General features: G+C 47.1%; 1 protein-coding gene across 42 annotated transcripts in view; it reads left to right on the forward strand.

Moving 5' to 3' along the window:
• The window catches only part of MAP4 (microtubule associated protein 4), a 157,793-nt gene that overhangs the window by 129,162 nt on the left and 8,028 nt on the right, over positions 1 to 20,603 (forward strand). For 9 of the 42 annotated variants that reach the window (XM_069561500.1, XM_069561503.1, XM_069561520.1 and 6 more), the window contains 7 exons: positions 10,380 to 10,486; positions 11,266 to 11,481; positions 14,497 to 14,680; positions 15,212 to 15,271; positions 15,372 to 15,661; positions 17,070 to 17,183; positions 19,044 to 19,136. In XM_069561500.1, coding sequence (XP_069417601.1) covers positions 10,380 to 10,486; positions 11,266 to 11,481; positions 14,497 to 14,680; positions 15,212 to 15,271; positions 15,372 to 15,661; positions 17,070 to 17,183; positions 19,044 to 19,136 — 1,064 coding nt within the window. The remainder of the gene's footprint in view (positions 1 to 10,379; positions 10,487 to 11,265; positions 11,482 to 14,496; positions 14,681 to 15,211; positions 15,272 to 15,371; positions 15,662 to 17,069; positions 17,184 to 19,043; positions 19,137 to 20,603) is intronic. The other 33 variants (XM_069561507.1, XM_069561509.1, XM_069561527.1 and 30 more) reach the window with 7 other exon arrangements.

Raw genomic sequence — 20,603 nt, forward strand, 5'->3', positions numbered from 1 at the left:
ATAAAAGTCTGTGAACAGAATCTGTCCATTTCTCCTTGAGCAGAACTTTTTTGCGAGCCCACTTAATATGTACCCAACACTGCTGGGCACCTTCAGAGCAGAGGTGGACAAATCTTCCTGCCTTCTAGAAGCTTCCACGAAAGGCACATAAGGAAAAGATTATGGTGTAGTTTCCAAATCCTAAGAAGAGGTAGGTAGGTCAAGTATAGTTCTATGACAACATGAAGAATTCAGTTTGGGAGTTGGAGGTCTAGGAGACTTTACAGAGGAGGTGACGTTTCTGTGGGTTCTGAATGTGGAGGATCAGAACCCAGAGGCAAGGAATTCTAGTGGCAGCTGAGTCTAGAATTTATGTCTTCAGGTTCTTGAGCACATTTCTTTTTGCCTGGGCATGCTCATCCTCTTAAGGCTTCAGGTTCCTCATTCACCACCTTGATAAACTGTCACAGTGACTGATGAGGCTTGAGTTCCTTGACGCAGCTGCCTCCTGTGGGTGAGTGTGCATTCGTGAGTGAGATTGTGTCTGTAATTCTGAACTGGACTAGGGTACTGACAGGGCCTTCCTCCGATTTTGCTAATTACTCTGCACTAGGTTTTCCTCTTGATTTACCATCCAGGTAGCACCTCATTGGGAGATAAATAAACCCATTCATTCTTGTTCCATGTGGTCTCTTCCTTGCTATGTACTGCAAAGCAGTCATGTAATGAAGCTGTAAGCCACTCTGTCCCCTCCCTCTTGAAAAGCCTCTGGATCCCCATGTTTTCTTAGTGAAGCAGGAGGACCTGCTTGTGCGCTCAGAAGCAGTCTGAAGGGATGCTCTCACAGTTCTGAGAGCTGTAACAGGACACCAACGTGAATGTAAGTTCTCTTGAGAAAGCAAAATAGTAACAGAAGATAGCTAAGGAATAAGACACACTTTCCTCATTCCTTTAAAGACAAAATTTGACTATGTTTTGTCATTAAGCCTGTTTGTAACCTAGACTCGCCTTTTATTTTTTCCCATTGGTGATTAGAACTATGACCCTGTTGGTACCACCTGCATTTTTCTCTTTATTATACCTCTTGCTCGTTTTTCCTTGGTGAGAGCATTGCTGTAGAGTAAGGTGACCCTATTTGATTGCCAGTGCACCTTTATTGTGCTTTTACCTATAATACCCCTGAGCTGCTTAAGGTTAAGATGAAGGATCAGTGTATATGAGTTCAGATTATGTTCAGAACAGAGGTCAAATTCACATTTTTTCCAGCATTGCAACACTGCCACTTCCGACCATGAACATAGGCCCGTATCAGGTGCTGATGTTAATGCAGGAAGCATGTTGGGTGTGGCTCTTGCACTCTAGTTGGGAACTTGAGAAAATTATGTGAAGGGTATGAATAGTAAGCAGAGAAGGTGAGTAATGGAGACAGATGCTCCGGGTAAATAAACTGTCTTGGGCTGGCCTTGGTAATCTCTCATTTTATAGACCAACAATAGAACAATATTAACTTGCTCTTTTTTTTTTTTAAGCATTATTTAAAAACTATAATCAGATCATTGCAGTTGATGGCAAACGGCTTTTAAAAAATCCACTTTAAAAAGAAAAAACAACTTTTCTTCATCTTAGAGAAAGACATCTCTTGTGCTCTTGGTAGAATATTTCACAATATCCTATGTTAGTTCAATTAGGGACTTAGAGGCCAGGCAACAAATCTCAGCTTTGTTCAAGGCAGAGTTTGACCTATATCTTTTCAGTGTAACATTTTCTCTGAGACTTTTTTCTCGTAGGTCCCTCAGTCCCGGATGTACAGTTTGTAAACTCAAAGCTCAAGATAGCAAAGAACTGTACTGAATTACATAGGGGCAGTGGGCTCTGGTGGGCCGCAGATTGCCAACATCCCTAAGTGCTGGAGGTCCAAGAAAGATGAACTGCTCCAGTGGGTTCCTGTGGCAACTCAGTGATCATCAGGCCAGAAAGAGCGGGGTTGGTGCAGGAAGGAGAGACACAGCTCGTCCAAGGAACCAGGAGGGAGCAGGGGCAGGAGTAGAAATACGAGGGACGTACTGTCACACAAGGGTCTTACAGCTGGGGTACATGTCGCCAAAGCACGGATCATAGAAACCGTTGAATGAACCGTTCGTTAGACTCTTGCACAGTGCAGAGCTTCAGATGGAGCTTTCACTGGGCTTCAGGGACTCAGTCAAGTCAGTTTTCAAGTGAATTTGACAGGTTGTTGTGACAGTGAACCTGCTCTTCCCCTGAGGAATGAATGTCTCCAATTTTGATATTACATTGAGGGTTTTGTTGTGTTTTGTTTTTTTTAAGTGAAATTATGAACAATTTTTTATAGAGTCATTGTTCTTCAAGGGTTGTGGCTGAGGATTGGCAAATGAGTCTTATTTTTAAAACAGTTTTGTTGAGTGGGTGGAAGCGTGAGCATAATGTCAGATAAGCGAGTGTGTGGGTATACATGTATCTATATTGGTGAAAGCCAGCATCATTACTATCCTCCATACCCAGATTAGCACCATCCCGTCTTTAAAACTGCAGATCTTGACAGCATGCTAGTTAGCAGAAAATTATATTTTTACTTTTAACAGTGACATTCAGTTGTACAGAAAGGAGTTAGGTTCCTTGCTTTCTCTCTCTTTTTCATTCATTCCTTCCTTCCTTTCACGCTAGTAAATACATTTAGCACCAACTGCTCACGGAGAGAGGAGTGTTGGCGAGGGGGGATGGGTTTCGTCATGAATGCTGGGGACTCAGTGTGATGTCACTGCCAGCTATGTGATCGTAGGTGGTGTGAGAGCTCCGGGAGCGAGGCGGGGAGAGCAGTGGAAGAGGCGATGTCGCTCTCACACAGGCAGCCAGCCTCGCACACCGCTGCTCCCAGCCAGCTCCGTCAGGGCCAGCCCACACAGTGCCGGGCGGTCTCTCCGAAAGAAATGAGCCAAGCCGGGTTTGAGTGGCAGAGGACAGAGGGCAAGCTGAATGAGATTGGGCTGAATGTCAGCATGGACGGGCGGCTGAAAGACGGGCTTGTGAAGAATGCCAGCTTCCTGGAGCAGAATAAGCTCTGCTTCTTTGAGGGGAAGCTAGACAAAGAACTCAGCATTGAAGCGCAGGGCAAGGAGTATCAAGCCACCTCGGGTCACCTTGCGAGCAGGTATGTGATTGCAGACACCTACCATCCCTCAGAGGGGAGCTCGATGTACCAGAAGGCGGCCGAGTTCCATCTGGGACCCAGAGAGGGGCCAGACAAAAACAAAGCCACTACAGTCCTGGGGATGGTGATGGGGAAGGATGCGCCGGAGACTGAGAGCCAGCCAGATCTGCATTTCCCCGGGGCTGCTGACATGCCCACCCAGTATGTTAAGGAGCAGGAAACCAGTGTTTGGAACCCCAACTTTCATCCAATGTCAGAGGCTCAAGTCCCTCAGCACTCAAGGGAAGGAACTCCAGGAAAGGAGAATGGCACCCCTGCTGGCTGCCGGGTGATTGGGGTGGGGAGTGCCAGCTCCAGGCAGCCCGAATGTGAGTCCTCACTGCCGGTGGCGGCAGCCCACCCAGCCCCAACGCACTCACCCCCTGCCATTCCACCAATCACGAGGGTCGAGTTCACCCCAGAATGTTGGGATACCAGCTCTCATATCCAAGTCCATGATAAAGAGGTAGAGAAATTGAGTTTTCCTGAGGAGGGGGTTTTGCTTGAGCAAGCCCCTCAGCAGAAAAAGGCAGTGCGCCGGGCCCTGTCTGAATGCTCTCACCTCTCAGTGCCCCCAGCTGTCAACCTTGCAGACAAGTATCCTGAACGTCCCGCCCGAGAAGATCTTTCTTCTGGCCTGCTGCCCCTCACCAGTAGCCCAGTGCCGAGTCCCACAGCCAAACAACCGGGGGCTCCTGCCATTAGACGCTCTATGACGGTGGCTGAGGAGCAGACAACCAGCCACAAATTGAACCCTGGAGAACTGCCCATTCTGTCTACTGAAGAGACACCTCCTTTCAACTGTGAGGAACCAGTGGCCAAGAAGAGAGAGGAATTGACCCACTTCAGCAACAACCACAGCAGCAGCAGCAGCAGCTCTGGGAAGAGGGAACTGGGCACTGCTGGGTTCTCTGTCCCTGGTAAGCTGGAGCAGATTCCTGAAGTGAGCAGCGCAGAGAAAGGACAGGAAGATACTAGTGAAACAGCGGATTTGTGCTCCCAGGTCTGCCAGGGAGGTGAGAAACAGCCAGGACAGCCGGTTCTGGCAGGGAAAAAGGAAATCGAGGTCACTGCAACCCTGAGCACTCCATCGTTCCTGTGTGAAGAGACCCCACGTGATGGTATGTTTCTAAATTTTGCCTCCATGGGGAACAAGCAGACAGCAAGGAAGGAACCAAAGTGCCAGATTACCGGCAGGAGCCTTAGGCAGCTCGTTCCTGCTGGAGTTATGACTGCTTGGGGAAAGCCGAATTCCCTTGCATCGGAAGGCTGGGGAGAGTGAGGCGAGAGAGTGCACAAAGTGACTCCAGCTGGGTCAGCCTGCATGTCTGCTGGTGTGACAGATGGTGTGGACTGAGGGTGTGGGCCGATTGGGGTCAGAGAGGGGTGGGCTTAAGACACAGAGCCCCTTGTTTGACCTCATGTCACCCTGCCCAGCCCACCCCCCATCCTCCTACCCCTCGGCTCTCTGTTGGTTTGAACCAGATGATTCCCAAGCCCTAAATCATCCAATCACAACCGATTGACTTCCTTGCTTGAAAATCTGTCACTGTGTGGACTCACAATGGCTTTATCAGCACTAGCCTCGTCTCTTTAAGTAGCGCAGCCTGGGTGCAAGCTCTCTTTCCCGTTTTGCTTTTGAGAATGTTTTACTTTTGTTCGAGCTGAAAAAGAGCCTTGTAAAGCTGGCTATTTAATATTCTTTTCCTGTTACTCCTGTTTGACCCAGTCTAGCTTCTAGTTTTCTCTGTCTGTGTGTTAGGAAGATTTGTGGGGAGAAGGGAAGAAGGGGAAAGAGGAGAGAGGAAAGACTTGAAGTTAATAAACAGCTGAAGGCTGCGGCTCTTGTCGCTGCCCCTGTGTCTTTCTTCCTCGCCCTTTATTCTCTTCCCCACCGCCAGCCCCCCACCAGTCTTATTGTTGGTGGTCTACAAAAGCGTGCTTTCCTCTGAGTCCAGTTTGAGCACAAAGGATCAGGATTTACAAGCTACTTAATGGAGATTGAAAATGTGTGTTTTGTTTGTTTTAAGAAAAAAATAGCCGTTTCTGGGAACCGTTTCCTCTAGTATTTATGCCTCTGAGTACATTTTCTCAAAAATGTTTAACTTTTTTTCTTAATATTAAGTGTATTTTCTCGGGGAAAGGACCCTTGAAGACTGATAGTTTTGTGGTGTTTTTTTGTTTGTTTGTTTTTTAATGGAGATGGCCAAATACACATCATATTTCCTTTATGGTTTATTATGACTCCAAAATGTTAAGACTCAAATGTTCTATGCTGTAGCTTCCTTCTGTGCTGGCAGAACTGTAAGGTCCTCATGGATAGGATTGTCTCATCTTTTCTTCCCTTGATCACCACATGCCCAATTCAGTGTTCTATACCTTCTAGGTGGTAATAAATGAAGATACTTATTTATTTCAGAACAACTTTGTCCTAGTTCACACTAACGGAAGTTCATGCTGGTAAGAAAAAAATATGTCAGATGACGGATAAACCTCACTGACCTGTTCACCTTTATAGATGTTTGAATGCTGACTGCTAAAATTTGTAGATAAAGCTATATGAAGATTCATTATTCAACATACATATCATATGCCAGTTACTACCTAGGTACCATCAAGTGACTAGCTGGGCTGGGCAAGGGTCAGAGGGGTGGGGTTGTGTGAGAGGGTTTCTAAATCATGAAAACTTTTTGGAGGAGGTAGCCTTGGAAGCCTCGGATGCCTAACTATGTGGAGGGAAAGCCTTCCAGTCAAAGGTGTGATGCTCAGACAGCTCACATTAGGTAAAAGAATAGTGATGAGTATTTGTGGGGCTTCTCTTAATTATTATTTAGTTTCATAGAACAGAAACACACGCACAGGAACTCTAGTTTATAAACAGGTATTTATTGACAGGCAATCTCAGGGAATCTAATTGCAGGAAATGTAGCTTGGCTGCAGCCATCGTGTGTCTCTCTGAGGACCTCTGCTCCCCTCTAAACACGCATTCCATTCTCTTCCCCTCTGGAAACGATTCTCTACTGTCTTACTTTTTGCTTCCTCTGTGATTCTGGTCTGCACAGGACATTGGTTGCCGTGGTTTGGGGTTCTATGCCCTACTTTATGCCACTTCACATCTCAAGAACCCAAGGTGGCTTGACTGTAGTTTTCATATCCTCTTTCTTTTAGGGAAAAAATGAGTAAATATATTTTATTGTCTTTGCTTGGTCTGGTCACCTCTTTGCCAGGTTCCAAAGCTGCCTTCACCGGTGTTGGCCATTTTGAGCAGCCCACTTCATCTGGGGCTCCTCTGGAGAAGGTTGTAGGTTGACCAAACATGCCAAAGCCATCTGTACATCTGAGCAAGAAATAATGGGATAACAAATCTAAAAGTTTGTATGGAACCCAAACTTACTTGTCCTGTAAGATGTTTAAACATTACTCCCACGTTCAAAAAGCTATCCTGCTTGCCTGCCTGTGACAGTAAATACAGTGGCCGAAAGCTGGCTTTGAGGAGTTCACCTGTTCTCAGTAAATAAGATAAACTGGAAGTTAGAGGTTTTGAAGGAAAAAAATTCCCTTGATGACAGTGGGATTCGTGTAGTAGTACAAAGGGAACTGCTGAGATAGGGGAAGTATAACATAGGTGAAGTCACCTGGATGGGAAACTGGGGGTGGGGGATGAGAGAGAGACGGGGCAGGGGGGAGGGAGGAACTGAAGATGATGCTGTGATGTGGAGCCTGTGCTTCCCGGCATGTGGTAATAAAATGAGGGAAAGATCCATCAGGAGTGAGCAGTTTTGTGGAGCAGTTATGTGTTCCTTTTGAACATCCTTTGTGGAACTGTGGGGACATTTGGGTAGTGGTGCAAGTTGAAATGCTGTGTGGTTGTTTCATTGCAGTGAGATTTCATGAAGTGTTTATGTTGTTTGCTGAAAAATCCTGTGCTTATTGAAAAATGTTCATGGTGGTCTGGGGCCAGTGACAGCAAGTCACACGTTTGGTGGGATCCTCTTTCAGCTGGCTGTAGAACAAAGACGTTACCAATACCTTACATGCTGGGAGTGGTTTTCTTTTTTCATATTTTTAAAAGTAAAAAAGTTCCATTTTGACTAGAAATATATATGGTTTCAAACATCAAAAAGTACAAAATGCTATTCTTAAGAAAATCTCCTACCAAGAGAAAGTGACATTGATTCAGTTTTTCATGCTCACCCTTGTAAATACAGCTGAATACTCTGGAAAGAATGTACCAGATAATCAGAAAAGGGATGTGAAAGATAGAAGGGAGAGGGCAGGCTGGGTAGGGCTCACGGTTTGAGGAAGACCCTCCCATGTGTCCTGGTTTGGGTACTGGAGAGTATCTTCAACCTGGAATCATCAACAAGCATAGATTTTTTTAAAAAGGGGAAAATAAAGAAGAAAAGACAAAAAGAAAGAATGAAAGACCTGCTCTCTTTTGCCAAAAGACCCAGAAAAGAAAAGCCCTATTTCCCTACCCATTTCCAGGAAGAGGGATGGGCTCAGTCCTCTTGCAGGTACAGTGTCAGCAGAGGTCATCAGGGCCTCCCTTCACACCTGGCTGCACTGAAGGCCTAGTCCACCCACATGCAGGGAAAACCCCCCCACACCCCGTCCCTACCGGGAAATAGCACCCCCAGACCTAATTAGTTTATCAAGGTCACAGGATACCCCATGAACATGTCAGAAACTGTACTGCATTTCCATATAGTAACAAGGAAACTATTTTATTCAAAATCCTGTAATAAAATTCCTAAATAGCAAAGAGCCAGAAGCCAATCAAAATGTCCTGCAGTAGACAAAGGGCTAAACTGTGGTACAGCCATACCATGGACTTATCGTGTACAACATGGACGCGGCTCAGAAGCACTGTGCAGAGCGAAAGAAGCCAGGTGTGAAAAGTAGTGCATTGTATGATTCCACTTATGTAATATTCTTGAAATAGTATTTTAGAGATGGCCAGCAGATGAGTAGCTGCCCGAGATTAAGGGATTGGAAAGGGAAAGCGGGGTGGGGTGGCTATTAAAAAAATAAAAAGGGTAACATGAGGGAGCTCTTGGTGGTGGAACAATTAATCCGTTTTGATTCTTAGTAGTGGTTACATAAAGCTGCATATGTGATAAAGTTGCACAGAACTGTTTACATGCACACACACACAAACAAATGAATGCATGTAGAGCTGGACAAATCTGAGAAGCTCTGTGGATTGCACCAGTATCAGCTTTCTAGTTTTGAGAGTGTCCTGTAGTTACGCAGGATGTCTTTGGGGGAAACCCGGTGAACAGTGCATAGAACCTCCCTGTACATTTCTTTGTAGCTTCCTGTGAATCAGTCCTTCAAAGTAAAAAGGTTTAATATATAGCCTCTCTAGTTTTGTCCCATCCCAGAATTAAATCACCATTGTTTTGTTTCATCATGATCCTTCCAAAGACTTTTTTAAAATGCATGCACAAGTATATTTGCAATAGAAGTGTATTGTCTCGTGTTATACCTACAGTTACGTGCTTTGCTTTGTTTTTGCTTAGAAGAGGTTGTTCCCTATCAATCAGATTCAGATTCTGAACCAGTTTCAGATTCAGAGGTTACGTTGATATTTCTGCCATATGCTTTAACTAGTTTTCAGTTGGAGAGTTCTAGGTAGTTTCATTACTTTGCCTTTAGAAATAATGCTCTGGGGGAAAAGCTTGTAAATTTGCTATTTGGCAGGTATGTGAATATATCTCTTAGATAAATGTTTAGGAACTGTACTTCTGAATTAGAATTTATGTGCACTTGGAATTTTCAGAGGCTCTGCTAGATTGCCCTGCATATGAGTTGTATGCTTCACATACTTGCCAGCCATGTATATCTTCATATTCTCTCTAGCAGCTACCTTCAAATTTTAGGACTTTTAACAAATATTAGATTGGAAATTACATCTCATTTCTCTTAAAGATTGGATATCTTTTAATATTTACAAATACAAAGTAATTTGTATTCTTTTTCTGTAAATTGTGTTCATATTCTTTTGGCCATTTTTCTAGCAGGTTGTTGGCCTTTATAGCAGTTACTGATCTGTAGGAGTAAACATAGTAAGCTCTGTGTATTTGATGCGAAGTTCAATACTTTTTTCCTGTTTATCATTTGCCTTTGACTCTTCTTGTTGTTTGGGGCACATTGAGCCTTTTTATTTTTCTATACTCCAACTTATCTTTTGTGGCATCTAGAGATTGTGCTTGGAGAAGGCAATGGCACCCCATTCCAGTACTCTTGCCTGGAAAATCCCATGGACAGAGGAACCTGGTAGGCTGCAGACCATGGGGTCGCTAAGAGTCGGACACGACTGAGCAACTTCACTTTGACTTTTCACTTTCATGCACTGGAGAAGGAAATGGCAACCCACTCCAGTGTTCTTGCCTAGAGAATCCCAAGGATGGGGGAGTTCGGTGGGCTGCCGTCTATGGGGTCGCACAGAGTCAGACGCGACTAAAGCGACTTAGCAGCAGCAGCAGCAGCAGCAGCAGCAGCAGAGATTGTGCTGGTTGGAACGGTCTCCCCACACCCAAGTTACAAGTTTCATAGTATTTAAATGCTTTCTGGTGTAAGTTATTGAAATCTGGAGTCACCTCCCCACAGTGGTGCTGCCGAGCATAGCCTTAGGCCATAGACTTTATTTCTGGCCCTGGATCTGATTGCACGGGTCTCCTCAGCCTTGTTGGAAATCTGGGTCACCGCTAGAACCAGATCAGGTTCATCTCACATCCTCCATAAAGTGGTGCTTTGCAGGGAAAGGAAGTAAAGGGAGAACATTGGATGATCATCTGGCTCTTATCCCATCTCTCAGCACCCTTTATTCCAAGAGATAAACTCCAGTAGAAGTGGTTTTTGTCCCCTTTTGCTCTGGGAGTTAGTGGTAGGGTGACAGAACGCCTTTGCCAGTCTCCAGGGAAGGGAAACCAAACTTCAAGGGCCATTTCCTTCCATTGATCATTTGTGCAAATCCTAGTTAGGTTGCTTCTCCACAGGGACAGGCTGGAATCTAAAACTGCCCTTAGTCACAGTGAGGGAAACTGGGGAGTCTTGTCCACTTGCAGCAGCACAGTTCTGGGGGATTTTCTCAGGATGGAGTGCTAGTTAGTGGTGTGTCACTGCAAAGACTTGCCTCTTCGCAATGAGTGTTAAAAACATTTGTTTAGCATAACTTTCCCCCCTTTAGGAATAGCCAAGCCAGAAGAAGGACAACCTGCCGGAAGCGTGTCTGGAAATGACATCACCGCCCCTCCAAACAAGGAGCTCCCACCAAGCCCAGAGAAGAAAACAAAGGTAAGTGCAAGAAGGGTGGGCTGTCTTCTACTGCTGTAATTGTTTAAAACTACCTTCTGCTATTATTGTTTGGATTATGCAAGTGAAATTACTTTTTTCTGAGCTAATAATGTGTTCTCCTTCTTCAAGTTCAAACATACTTAGAAAATATTTTATATTCCCATTTTATCATGGTGGCCTAACTCGAACCCTTAAATCTCTGCTTTTGACCCTATTATCGTGAATATTTGTTTTGTAGATATTTCTGCTTCCTTTAACAACACCAATAAAGGGAATTACAGAATTATTCAGAAATCCATTCTGAAGTGTTTCTTCATGAAAAAGGAGCACAGATTTTTAAGGTGGAATATAGCTCTAGACGCTTACTCTAAAGTATAAATGCTCATTTTAGTGTGGTTGATATTACATCACAGAGTTACAGATAGTAAATAGCTTAATCACCTGCTGGTGACTTTCCTCACAGAATTATTGCAGCCTTCAAAAGTTAGTTAATTGTTTAAAGTTATTACTGAGTTGAAATCTTGAGATGTCCAACTACTGGAATTTGTGACACTGTCATTAAGAAACAATTTCCAGTTTTCTTTATGCTCATCCTGCCATCTTTCCACTATTTACTGAGCTCAGAAGAAAGGAATGCTAATTTTCAGTTGCATCTTTCCTCATTGCTTATAGCTTTACTTTGAATTGTGCAATTTATACTTTTTTTTTAATTTGTTTTTATTCTTGTCTGTGTGTTTGATGTTGCCCTTTAAAAAAAACAAAAACAAATCAACTTAAAGCCTTTGGCCACCACTCAACCTGCAAAGACTTCAACATCGAAAGCCAAAACACAGCCCACTTCTCTCCCTAAGCAGACAGCTCCCACCACCTTTGGTGGGTCGAATAAAAAACCCATGAGCCTTGCTTCAGGCTCAGTACCAGCTGCCCCACCCAAACGCCCTGCTGCTGCCACTGCCAGGCCTTCCACCTTACCTTCAAAAGACACGAAGCCCAAGGTAAGTAGTCACCCGAGCACTGTGCCAGGGAAAAGTTCTCCCCTCCCAGCATCAGATAGTTAGGCGCTGTTGCTTCCAGACATGGAAATAGGCTGGGGGGCTAGGGAAAGGAAAGGGAAATGGGAAAGGTTGATTCAAATCACTTTGGGCACCCATGATGCAGCCAGGACATTTGAAGGCCTTTTCTACATCTTTTTTTAACCTTTTTTGGCCACTGCACATCCTGTGGGATCTTAGTTCCCTGACCAGAGGTCAAACTTGCTTGTCTTGTATCGGAAGTGCAGGGTCTTAACCATTGGACCACCAGGGAAGTCCCTGCCATCTTTTTCACTTTGTGCCTTTCTCTGCCCTGGTTGGAGGCAATATTGCCTCTGCTTCCACTCCTCCTTTCTCCCAGCTCCTCCGTACTCTTCATCTATTTCAATACTTGTTAACCAGTTTCCCCTACTCCTCATGCCAATCACATATTCACTTTTGGTATAATTCTGACATCAGATTCTCAATCAGATTCAGTTCTTTGTCTTTCTTCTTAATCATCCTGCAGAAGTGAATTTCCTCCATTAGCTGATTATGATTAGCTCTTCCAGCTTATCTCAGCAGATTCTAGCATCATATGATAACTTACTTGCACCTGGCATTAGGCTTCTTCTTCCTGGGCTCCTTCTGAAGTTTTTCAGTTTTCCAGGTCACCCACACATTACTGCTTAGAAACTGGGCAGTTCAGAACAACCTTAACTTCAGAGGTTTGGTATGGGAAGAGAGGGTGGGTGGACTCTGTGGCGCCTTTTCTTAACATCTTGTTTTCTTTGAGAATGGCCTTAGGTCAGCCTGATGTTACTCTTCAAATTCATGATGGGGAGTAGCTTACCATGTTAAAATGATTGTGTTTTTAATTTAATCTAGTACATAAAACTGGTGGAACCTAAGAATCGAAGGCTAGGTTGAAACTGCAGCCAAGAAACTGAGAAATCCTAGTATAGACTAGGAATGAGAAAATCTCGGAACACTCTCTGATCCTTATTTACCAAGTTGAATGCTTTTCCTGATCTTTAGAAAACAATTTATTTGAATGAGCGGGCAGAGGGAGAGTGGCTGGAGCCGTGGCAGCAGCTTCACCCTGACACTTTCTTAGCAGCAAATCCTGAGGGAGACAGAGGCCGTGGGAAGGAAGGGGTAAAATCCATCTGGTGAAATTCACTCTATAACAATAACAAAAATGGAGCATACGGTACAGATTTCTTTATAGACATTACCTCCTGTAAATCTCTCAGAAACCCGTGATATGGATATTAGCATTCTCATTTCAAAACTTAGTTAAGGGCAGGTAAGCAGAGGAACCTGTATTTGAACTTGGGTCTAACTCCAGGGCTTGTGCTCAGGGCCTCTATCAACACTCCTCTTTACCTTTTAGATAAGATATAGATGTTTAGATATTTTGAGAGATGGATAAAAACTAAAGCCTAGTGAAATCTAGTTTTTTCCTTATTTTGGTAGAAAGATTTACAGAAACAAAGGGGATAAAACTATTCAGATCTGTCAGTCTGGCAGAGGAGAAAATGAAAGTTGGGAAATCAGGAGAGTAACTCTGCGAGCAGGCCAGTTCTGCAGCTCGCTGAGGCCAAAAGCAGCCTGAAGAATGTCATGTCTTTCAGAGAGTCCAATCCCTTGTAGCCTTTTTCTAAATTATTTTATCATTGTTACTGTTACTAGCAAAATATAAGACCCCACTCAGTTATTCTGACTGACTGTATTGAAAATTGAAAAGAGCTGCCAGAAAGCTCCTGGTTTAGTCCTTAACATTTTAGAGCAAATAGAGCAGGAGTGCCCCTCCGTAGAACCCATGACTTTTTCTAGACAGAGCTGGTAGTTGAACCATTTCCCTGATTCCAACCTTAGGTTCTTTACATGATGCTTGGGCCCTTCATTTGTAGCAATGCTCAGTAGGGTTAGATTTTCTCTAAATCAATGCCAACCCTTAATTTCTGAGAACCTCCTTAGCTGATTTTTCATTTAAGCAATGTCCTTGTCTCCGCCCACATCCTGCCCTCTGTATGGCCATTTCTCTTGGAGTATAAGAGACAGGTCCACTGTGTCTTTGGCTTGGCTTACTCTCTTGAGTAACATGGTAGGTCTGTCCATCTTGTGTTCCTGTAGACGCCAGCCTGTATTGATTCCTTCCCTTTCTTGGTAGTGATAGTGTGCCCAGCCTCCATGGAAGAGGAGCTGGAGTGGCCCACATGCCTGTGTCTGTGCCTGAGGGGCTTTTCCCTTTGGCATTCAGTCAGAGCTCTGGCATGAGCCTCCTCTTGCCCTCTGCTTGTCAGGCCCACCCCTCCACCTGCCCCTTCCCACTTGTCCCTGTGCTCTTACAGAATTCTCATCCTCCAGTCCCTAATGGAGCTGATCCTTAGTGATCCTCTGTTCTGCCCTCCTTTGTCCAGATGAGGGAATCAAGCCCAGAAAGGCTCAGTGATTTGCCCAAGAGCACACGTGAGTCGGGGGCTGCCTGGGGCTGGAGCTTAGGCTTCTGACCTGATTGATTTGGCCAATACAGTCTCCATCTGCTGCCCCATCCTGTTCAGAATTCACTGGGTGCATCTTAGCCCACAGAATAGCTGGATTGGACTAAACATTTGTAATTTTTTATAATTTCGTTTACCTTCTGGTATTTAAGTATTGCTACATTAAATGCATCAGTATTTAATGCAGTGGATCCTGAAGCAGACATAGTTTGTAGTGTGGTGTATTTCTAGGGCTGTCCGTCCTCACTGGTTCAGGTTGCTGAGGCGGTTTGACTCCCTGTTTCCTGATTCCAATCACAAGGCACCCTACATGGCCATTTCCCATGCTGTCTAGAGGATTTGATCTTAGAGCCACGTATTTCCTATTAGTAGCTTCCAAGCCCACTCTTCTCTTGTTTTCTGATATCTGCTTATATGGAACCATCCTTTGGCATGACTTCCTGGGGCTGTTCCTGACCTACCGCTCTTATTGCCACTTTCCCATTTTTGACAGCCTGTTGCAGAGGCAAAGATTCCTGAGAAGCGGGTCTCTCCATCCAAGCCGGCCTCTGCCCCAGCTGTCAAACCTGGCTCCAAGAGCACCCAGGCTGTTCCCAAAGCCCCAGCAACTGCGGCTCTTGCTTCACCTGGGTCAACCAGTAGGAACCTGTCCACACCCTTGCCCAAGAGGCCCACTGGTGAGTACTGAATGTCCCTCCCATGGGAACCAGTGGCTTTACCCCAGACAGCTCCAGACAGCTGTGTAGATAGATAGAAGGACTTGGGAACCAGTCTTTCACGGGCCCATTGAAAAGTGGAGCCTCGATCTCCATGTGAAGTTAGCAGCTATGTGTATCCATAAGAATCCTGAGTGAAGGGAACTCTCATGAATTGCCAGGTAGAATTTACTGTTCCTTTCTTCATAATTCCACAGTACCCAACACTTTGTGTTCATGGTCTTTTGTAATAAGAAACAGGCCATTTAAAGAAAGGCCACGTGGAAGCATTGTCAAGACCGTAGAAATGACTAAGTGCCTGGCCTTGGTCGCTCCATCTGGGCGAGTCTCTACTTGACTGTTTCATTTACCAGTCTGTTCGCAAAGCCTAACACAGCCCCTGACTCAAATGATTCAGTCATTGTTGAACGAATGCATAATCTCAGTTTAGGATGAACTGTTCCATGGGTCATCTTGTTTAAACATGATATTAAAAAGTGTATATTTGTGCAGCAGTCAAGACTGAGGGGAAACCTGCAGAGATCAAGAAGATGGCTACAAAGTCTGCACCAGGTAAGATCCGTTCCCCACGTTGTGGAATCCAGATTTAAACCCCACGTTTTCCTTGCCTTCTCCGCTGAACACGTATTATTTCTTGTTCCTCCCTGAGCAGCCGACTTGAGTCGCCCAAAGAGCACCACCACAAGTTCTGTGAAGAAGAGCACCGCTGTCCCTGGGACAGCACCCCCAGCAGGGGCTCCCAGCAGAGCCAAGCCCACAGCCACGCCTCCCAGGCCCTCCGGGACTCCTCCCGCGGACAAGAAGCCCACAGCAGCCAAGCCCAGCTCCTCTGCCCCGAGGCTGGGCCGCGTGGCTCCCAATGCTTCTGCCCCTGATCTGAAAAATGTCCGCTCCAAGGTCGGCTCCACCGAAAACATCAAGCACCAGCCTGGAGGAGGCCGGGTGAGTCCAGGGAGCTTGGGTCCCTGGCATGCTGGCCCCTGCTTCATCCTCTGCCACATCTAAGCACTGTTCCCGGGCATGTTCTTGCCTCAGCCCAAGGGGCCCCACCGTGCAGGGGACAGTCAGGACAGTGGGTTCAGGGTCAGGGAGTTTCAGCCTGGGCTCCACCTCCCAGCAAGAGGATGCAAGTGGGCTTCGCTCAGGCTTTCTCTTCTCCTCTCCTAGTCTGCATATTGGGGTTTGGGCTTACATTTTTGTTTGGAGGCAAAGGGTTCTGCTTTATTTACGAAACAGAATGCCTCTGAGCCTTGCATAGGTGAGAGACATTGGGCAGGAACCTGGTCCATTCTGTTCCTTCTCCTCGCGCAGGCTAGGCAGAAGATGGGCTGCCTCTTTGTTCCCTGAGCTGTGTCTTGGCTGAAGAGTCTGTCTAGACGAGGACTAGTGTCCTCTTGTGGCCAGGGTGACTTTCTTCTATCCCTGGCTTTCCTAAACAAAAGGACTGTGGGAGAGTGTCATGGTGGAGAACCATGCTCTTCACTTGAAGGACTTTCTGAGTGCGTCCACCCCAGAATTATTTACCTGTTAGCAACCATGGGGCTTCTGTGTGTGAAAAGGTGGTGGCAAGAGTCCAGGCTCAGTTTCTGGATCAGTAACCTCCTCATTGCCTGCATCATTCTCTAGTGCTTAAACCGCTCGCTGCCACTGCCTCCCCCTACTCAGAGTAGGACATTTAAATTGCTTCAGTCCAGAGCTGCTGAAAAAATTGATGAGGGTCCAAAATGAGACAGAATCCTTGTTCTGCTGGAGGACGTTTATGGAAGATGGGATGAGGGCCTAAGGGTTGCTTGTGCCAAGAGTGTAGCTCTGGCGTACACAGCCAGGTGTTGCGCTGTGTGTTGATGGCCTTCCCCACTTCTGTGCTCTTCTTACGCGTACATGGTGCAAAACTTGCTACAGGTCTTGGTGGGGAGTTGAATAACTCAGTCTGGTGATGAAAGTATTTTCTGTGCCAACGTACCTGAGGGTGTGACACTTCCCATCATCAACACCGGCTTCCTGTGAGCACGGCAGCTTGCTTGGAGCGCATCAGAACATGGGGCCCAGGGCAGGGGTGGACTGTGATTTGAAACCCGTGGCACACACTCATATTTATCCCTTCTTCCTGCCTCTTCTCCACGAATGGTGTCTTGATCTCTTCCTTGTATCTCAAGACTGTTTTGCAACCCCTCTCCTTCCAGCTTGGTCTGCCCTGGCAAATGGTCGTTTTCTTTCTAGGAGCAAGGGTGACCTGCTTCTGCATGGTGGCCTGGCCTGGATTCAAGTCCCCCTCAGCCTTCTTCCCTTCATAGCATTTGGGCTGTTATCCTCTTGGTTTGAAATTTGCCCTCCCTTTATCTCCATCCAGGCCAAAGTAGAGAAAAAAACAGAGGCAGCTGCTCCAGCTCGAAAGCCTGAACCTAACGCAGTCACTAAAGCAGCCGGCCCAATTGGCAATGCACAGAAACCGCCTACGGGGAAAGTGAGTTTTATTTAGACTTTTACCTCTTGAAGGTAAAAGACGGTCAACTGTTTCTTCCAGCCTGAGTCACTTTCCCTTCTTTTGCACCTTTTTCCTATCCCTAACTAGTTTCTACTCCTCCCCGTGTTCCCTCCTCTGTGTTTGATGACTCAGGCATCAGAAAATTTTCTCTAATAACCTTGAAAGTTAACAGAGCTGGGAGCCCATTAGCCCTTTAGGGGATATTTATTCAGGCGGATAAAATGGATGCAAAGACTTTCAGTCACGTCCTTCACACTGACCTTGATCTGAAACCTACCTGTTACTCCCATAGCATCCACCGTCTTCCTCAGTAAGACACGGCACTGGCAACCGTCCAGCACCAGGAACCCCGGAGCCCCGTGCTTCAATTTCAGCTGAAGGCCCCTCTCCACACCACTGGGTGTGAAATTAGCTTCCCTGGTTCCCCCAGGACCTCTGAACTGAAAGTTAGCATGCTCATTCCCATTTCCCAGTAGAAAACACACTTGGCATAGGGATTGCAGCATTACGTGGACAGCAGAGGTGAGTAGAGGTGCTAGGTTCTTTCCCCTTGCCTCCACACCCTGGAGCCAGGACCCTCCTCTTGCCCTGGGAACCTTCTGCCCTTCTCTGTGGCAGATGGGTGGTCAGGGGCTGCCAGAGAAGCCTGAGTTCCAGCCCTGAGGGACCAGGATGGGAGGGTTCAGGCCAAGGACTCTATGTGGTTGGCAGGCGTGGAATGCTGTGCCATGGTTCCCGGGGCCTCCCAGAGGTCCTGAACAGGCCTCTGGTTCAGACCCGGTTCATTAGGAAAGTGGTTTTATCACTGATGTTGTTAAGAAGGCAAGAAGCAGTTGGAGTATCTCAGGGTAGATTTCTCTACTTTGTGGAGAACTCTCCAGTTTAGGGGCTGCGTCACTTGGGATGGGCTCTAAGGAAGGAAAGGAAGGAAGCTGGCAACTGTTCCTTCTTGAGAAGCCTCAAAAAGAATTCTTTGTCCCACTTGGAGCCTGGGCCTTCATGTTGCTCTGTTCAAGTGGAGCGTTCGTGTACAGCAGTGGGCGTGCCCTCCAGTTGTGCCTCACTGCAGCCCTGCCCAGAACCTGGTCCCTTTGCACGTGAAACTCACAGGACACAGAAGGTTGGGCATCTGGAGGACCGTGGGAGAGGTTTTACCCTGGCATCGAAAAAGACCAGAGCTTAACTGCAATTGCAGCATCCTTTCTTCAGCCCTGAGAGAAACGGGCTCACCGTGGTCGTGTAGCAGTGGCTGTGGTGGTGCCCCCTGGTGCCCAGGGCCCTGCATTGCAGGTCCCGCAACCTCTGCTGTCCTTCTTCCTGGCAGCATCAGATCTGAGTTGTGAGCCAGCTGCCCCAGGCTTCTCCGTGCAGCCTTTGCTTTCCCAGAGCAGGTCTTTCTGCAGCGATTCCAGACCCTAGATTTCAGGGAAGTGCCGTCCTTGGGTGAGGATGGGTCCAGATGAGCAGGACTCTTGCGGAGAGGAGCCTCGGGGAGAAAACAGATGCGGGTGGGCTGTGGTGGATGGGGATTGAGGCCACTGCTGTCTGGACCCTGTGGACAGCAGCTGGCCCCGGGAGTGGTGAGGATGTCCGTGTAGCACTCTGGCGACATCTGCTGTCTTTGTGTTGTTTGTTCGTGTTTTCACTCTTTCCTGCTCCTTCCCGCCCCTTGCCCTGCGCTTTTCCACAGCTGTTCCGCTGGAGGTAGGGCTTTAACAGCACCATCTGCCGCTCGTCATGGTCACGTGTGGACTCACTGCCTGCCCCACGTCGGTTCTAACCAGCCCTCTCCCTTTGTGTTGTTTTTTTTTTTTTTTTTTCTGTTCTCTAACACTCCAGGTCCAGATAGTCTCCAAAAAAGTGAGCTACAGCCATATTCAGTCCAAGTGTGGTTCCAAGGACAATATTAAGCATGTCCCTGGAGGTGGTAATGTAAGTATGCGCTCGGGGCCACTGGTGTCTGAGGCCAAGCCCCCCATGGGGCGCACTGGGGAGAGGGCCACCCCCTCACTGGTGGGTGAATGGATTCGGGGAGACCCTGATGCTCACATGAGTTCAGACTGGGTGTCCCTGGTGAGCCCCTGAGTGACAGCTCAGTGACACCCACTTGGCATCTTTTCGTCCCTGTGGGTGGGAGGCCTTGCTGTCAGAGACCTGGTCTGAGGGATGCGGTCAGCAGCTGGCCCGCCGTCTGTCTCAGGTCGGCCCCGGGGATGCATTGGTTCTGACCTGGAGACAGACATCAGGACTCCTCCAGAGCCCGTCCTGGAGCCCTTGCTGGTCTAGAGCAGGCAGTTCGTGGCCAGGCCCTCTCCGTCTCCTGGGCCTTCCCTTCATTTTCATGGGTCTGCTCTCTTTTTCCTGCTTCCTCTTTCTCCTCCTCTCTCTGCCGCCTCCTCCCTCTCTTCTTTCTGCTCTCCTTCCCTCACTGCTGCCCTTTTCTACCCCTTTCTCCTCCAGTTCCCTTTTATTTTCCTCTCCCTCCCTGTCCCATTCAGATATCCTGTCTGTCATGGTGCTGCTCTGTGCCACCCTTAGGGTCTGTGTTGGGGACACACGTATCTAGAGCTCAGAGGGCGCTCCTGGGAGGGACTGCGCTGGCCACCATTGCCGTCCAGCACGTGGAGAAGGCCCTGTGCGTTTTCCACGCCCCTGTGGCAGACCGCAGCGGGCGGGCTCTGCCCTCATGGCCGCTCCCCTTGCTTCGCTCCCATTCCCGGAGGAGAGCTGCCTGTCCTGGTCTCCCTTGTTCATTCAGTTCCTTCTCCTTGCCGCTGTGACCTGAATTAAGTCCCACTCTGCTTACCCTCTTCATTGTTAGGCTCCATCCTCTGCCGTCTCAGTGGTCATGCCATCCTGCCCATGGGTTACAGAGGCCCCCGCCGCACAGTTCTGCTGTGATGGTGCAAACATAGAGCACCTGTTTTTTCCTCCTACATGACTCCCCTGCTTCATGTCCTTCCTGGGCATCTCCCCACCGCTGGCTGTTCCTGGCATGGTTTGGCACTCAGGTGGACGGTGCTGGGCTAACTTGGAAGTTGGCCAGACACTGGCCATGCTGGTGTGGGAAGATTGAGATAGGTAAGGTGTAAAGGCAGCACCTAGATAAGGTGATAAAGATCCAGCCTGTGAGGGGCCCAGTGGGCACCGGCTCTAGCTTTTCCTCTCAGGCTTTTGGCCTAGATGCAAAAACAGAATGTGAACAGTGAGGGAATTGGGTTGTTTGTGTGTGTGTATGTATGTGTGAAATAGAAATGTGTTAGTATATGTTGTGTGGTATATGTCAGAGCTCTGGAAATAGTCCTCATTTATCTCTCACCTACTATGGTCTTCCCACACTGCCTGCACATGACTTCAAACAGGATTATTTTGGCCAGGGAATGCATTTTTTTCAAGTGT

This window comes from Ovis canadensis, chromosome 19, assembly GCF_042477335.2.
Source record: "Ovis canadensis isolate MfBH-ARS-UI-01 breed Bighorn chromosome 19, ARS-UI_OviCan_v2, whole genome shotgun sequence".
In the NCBI taxonomy this organism is placed as follows: Eukaryota; Metazoa; Chordata; class Mammalia; order Artiodactyla; family Bovidae; genus Ovis; species Ovis canadensis.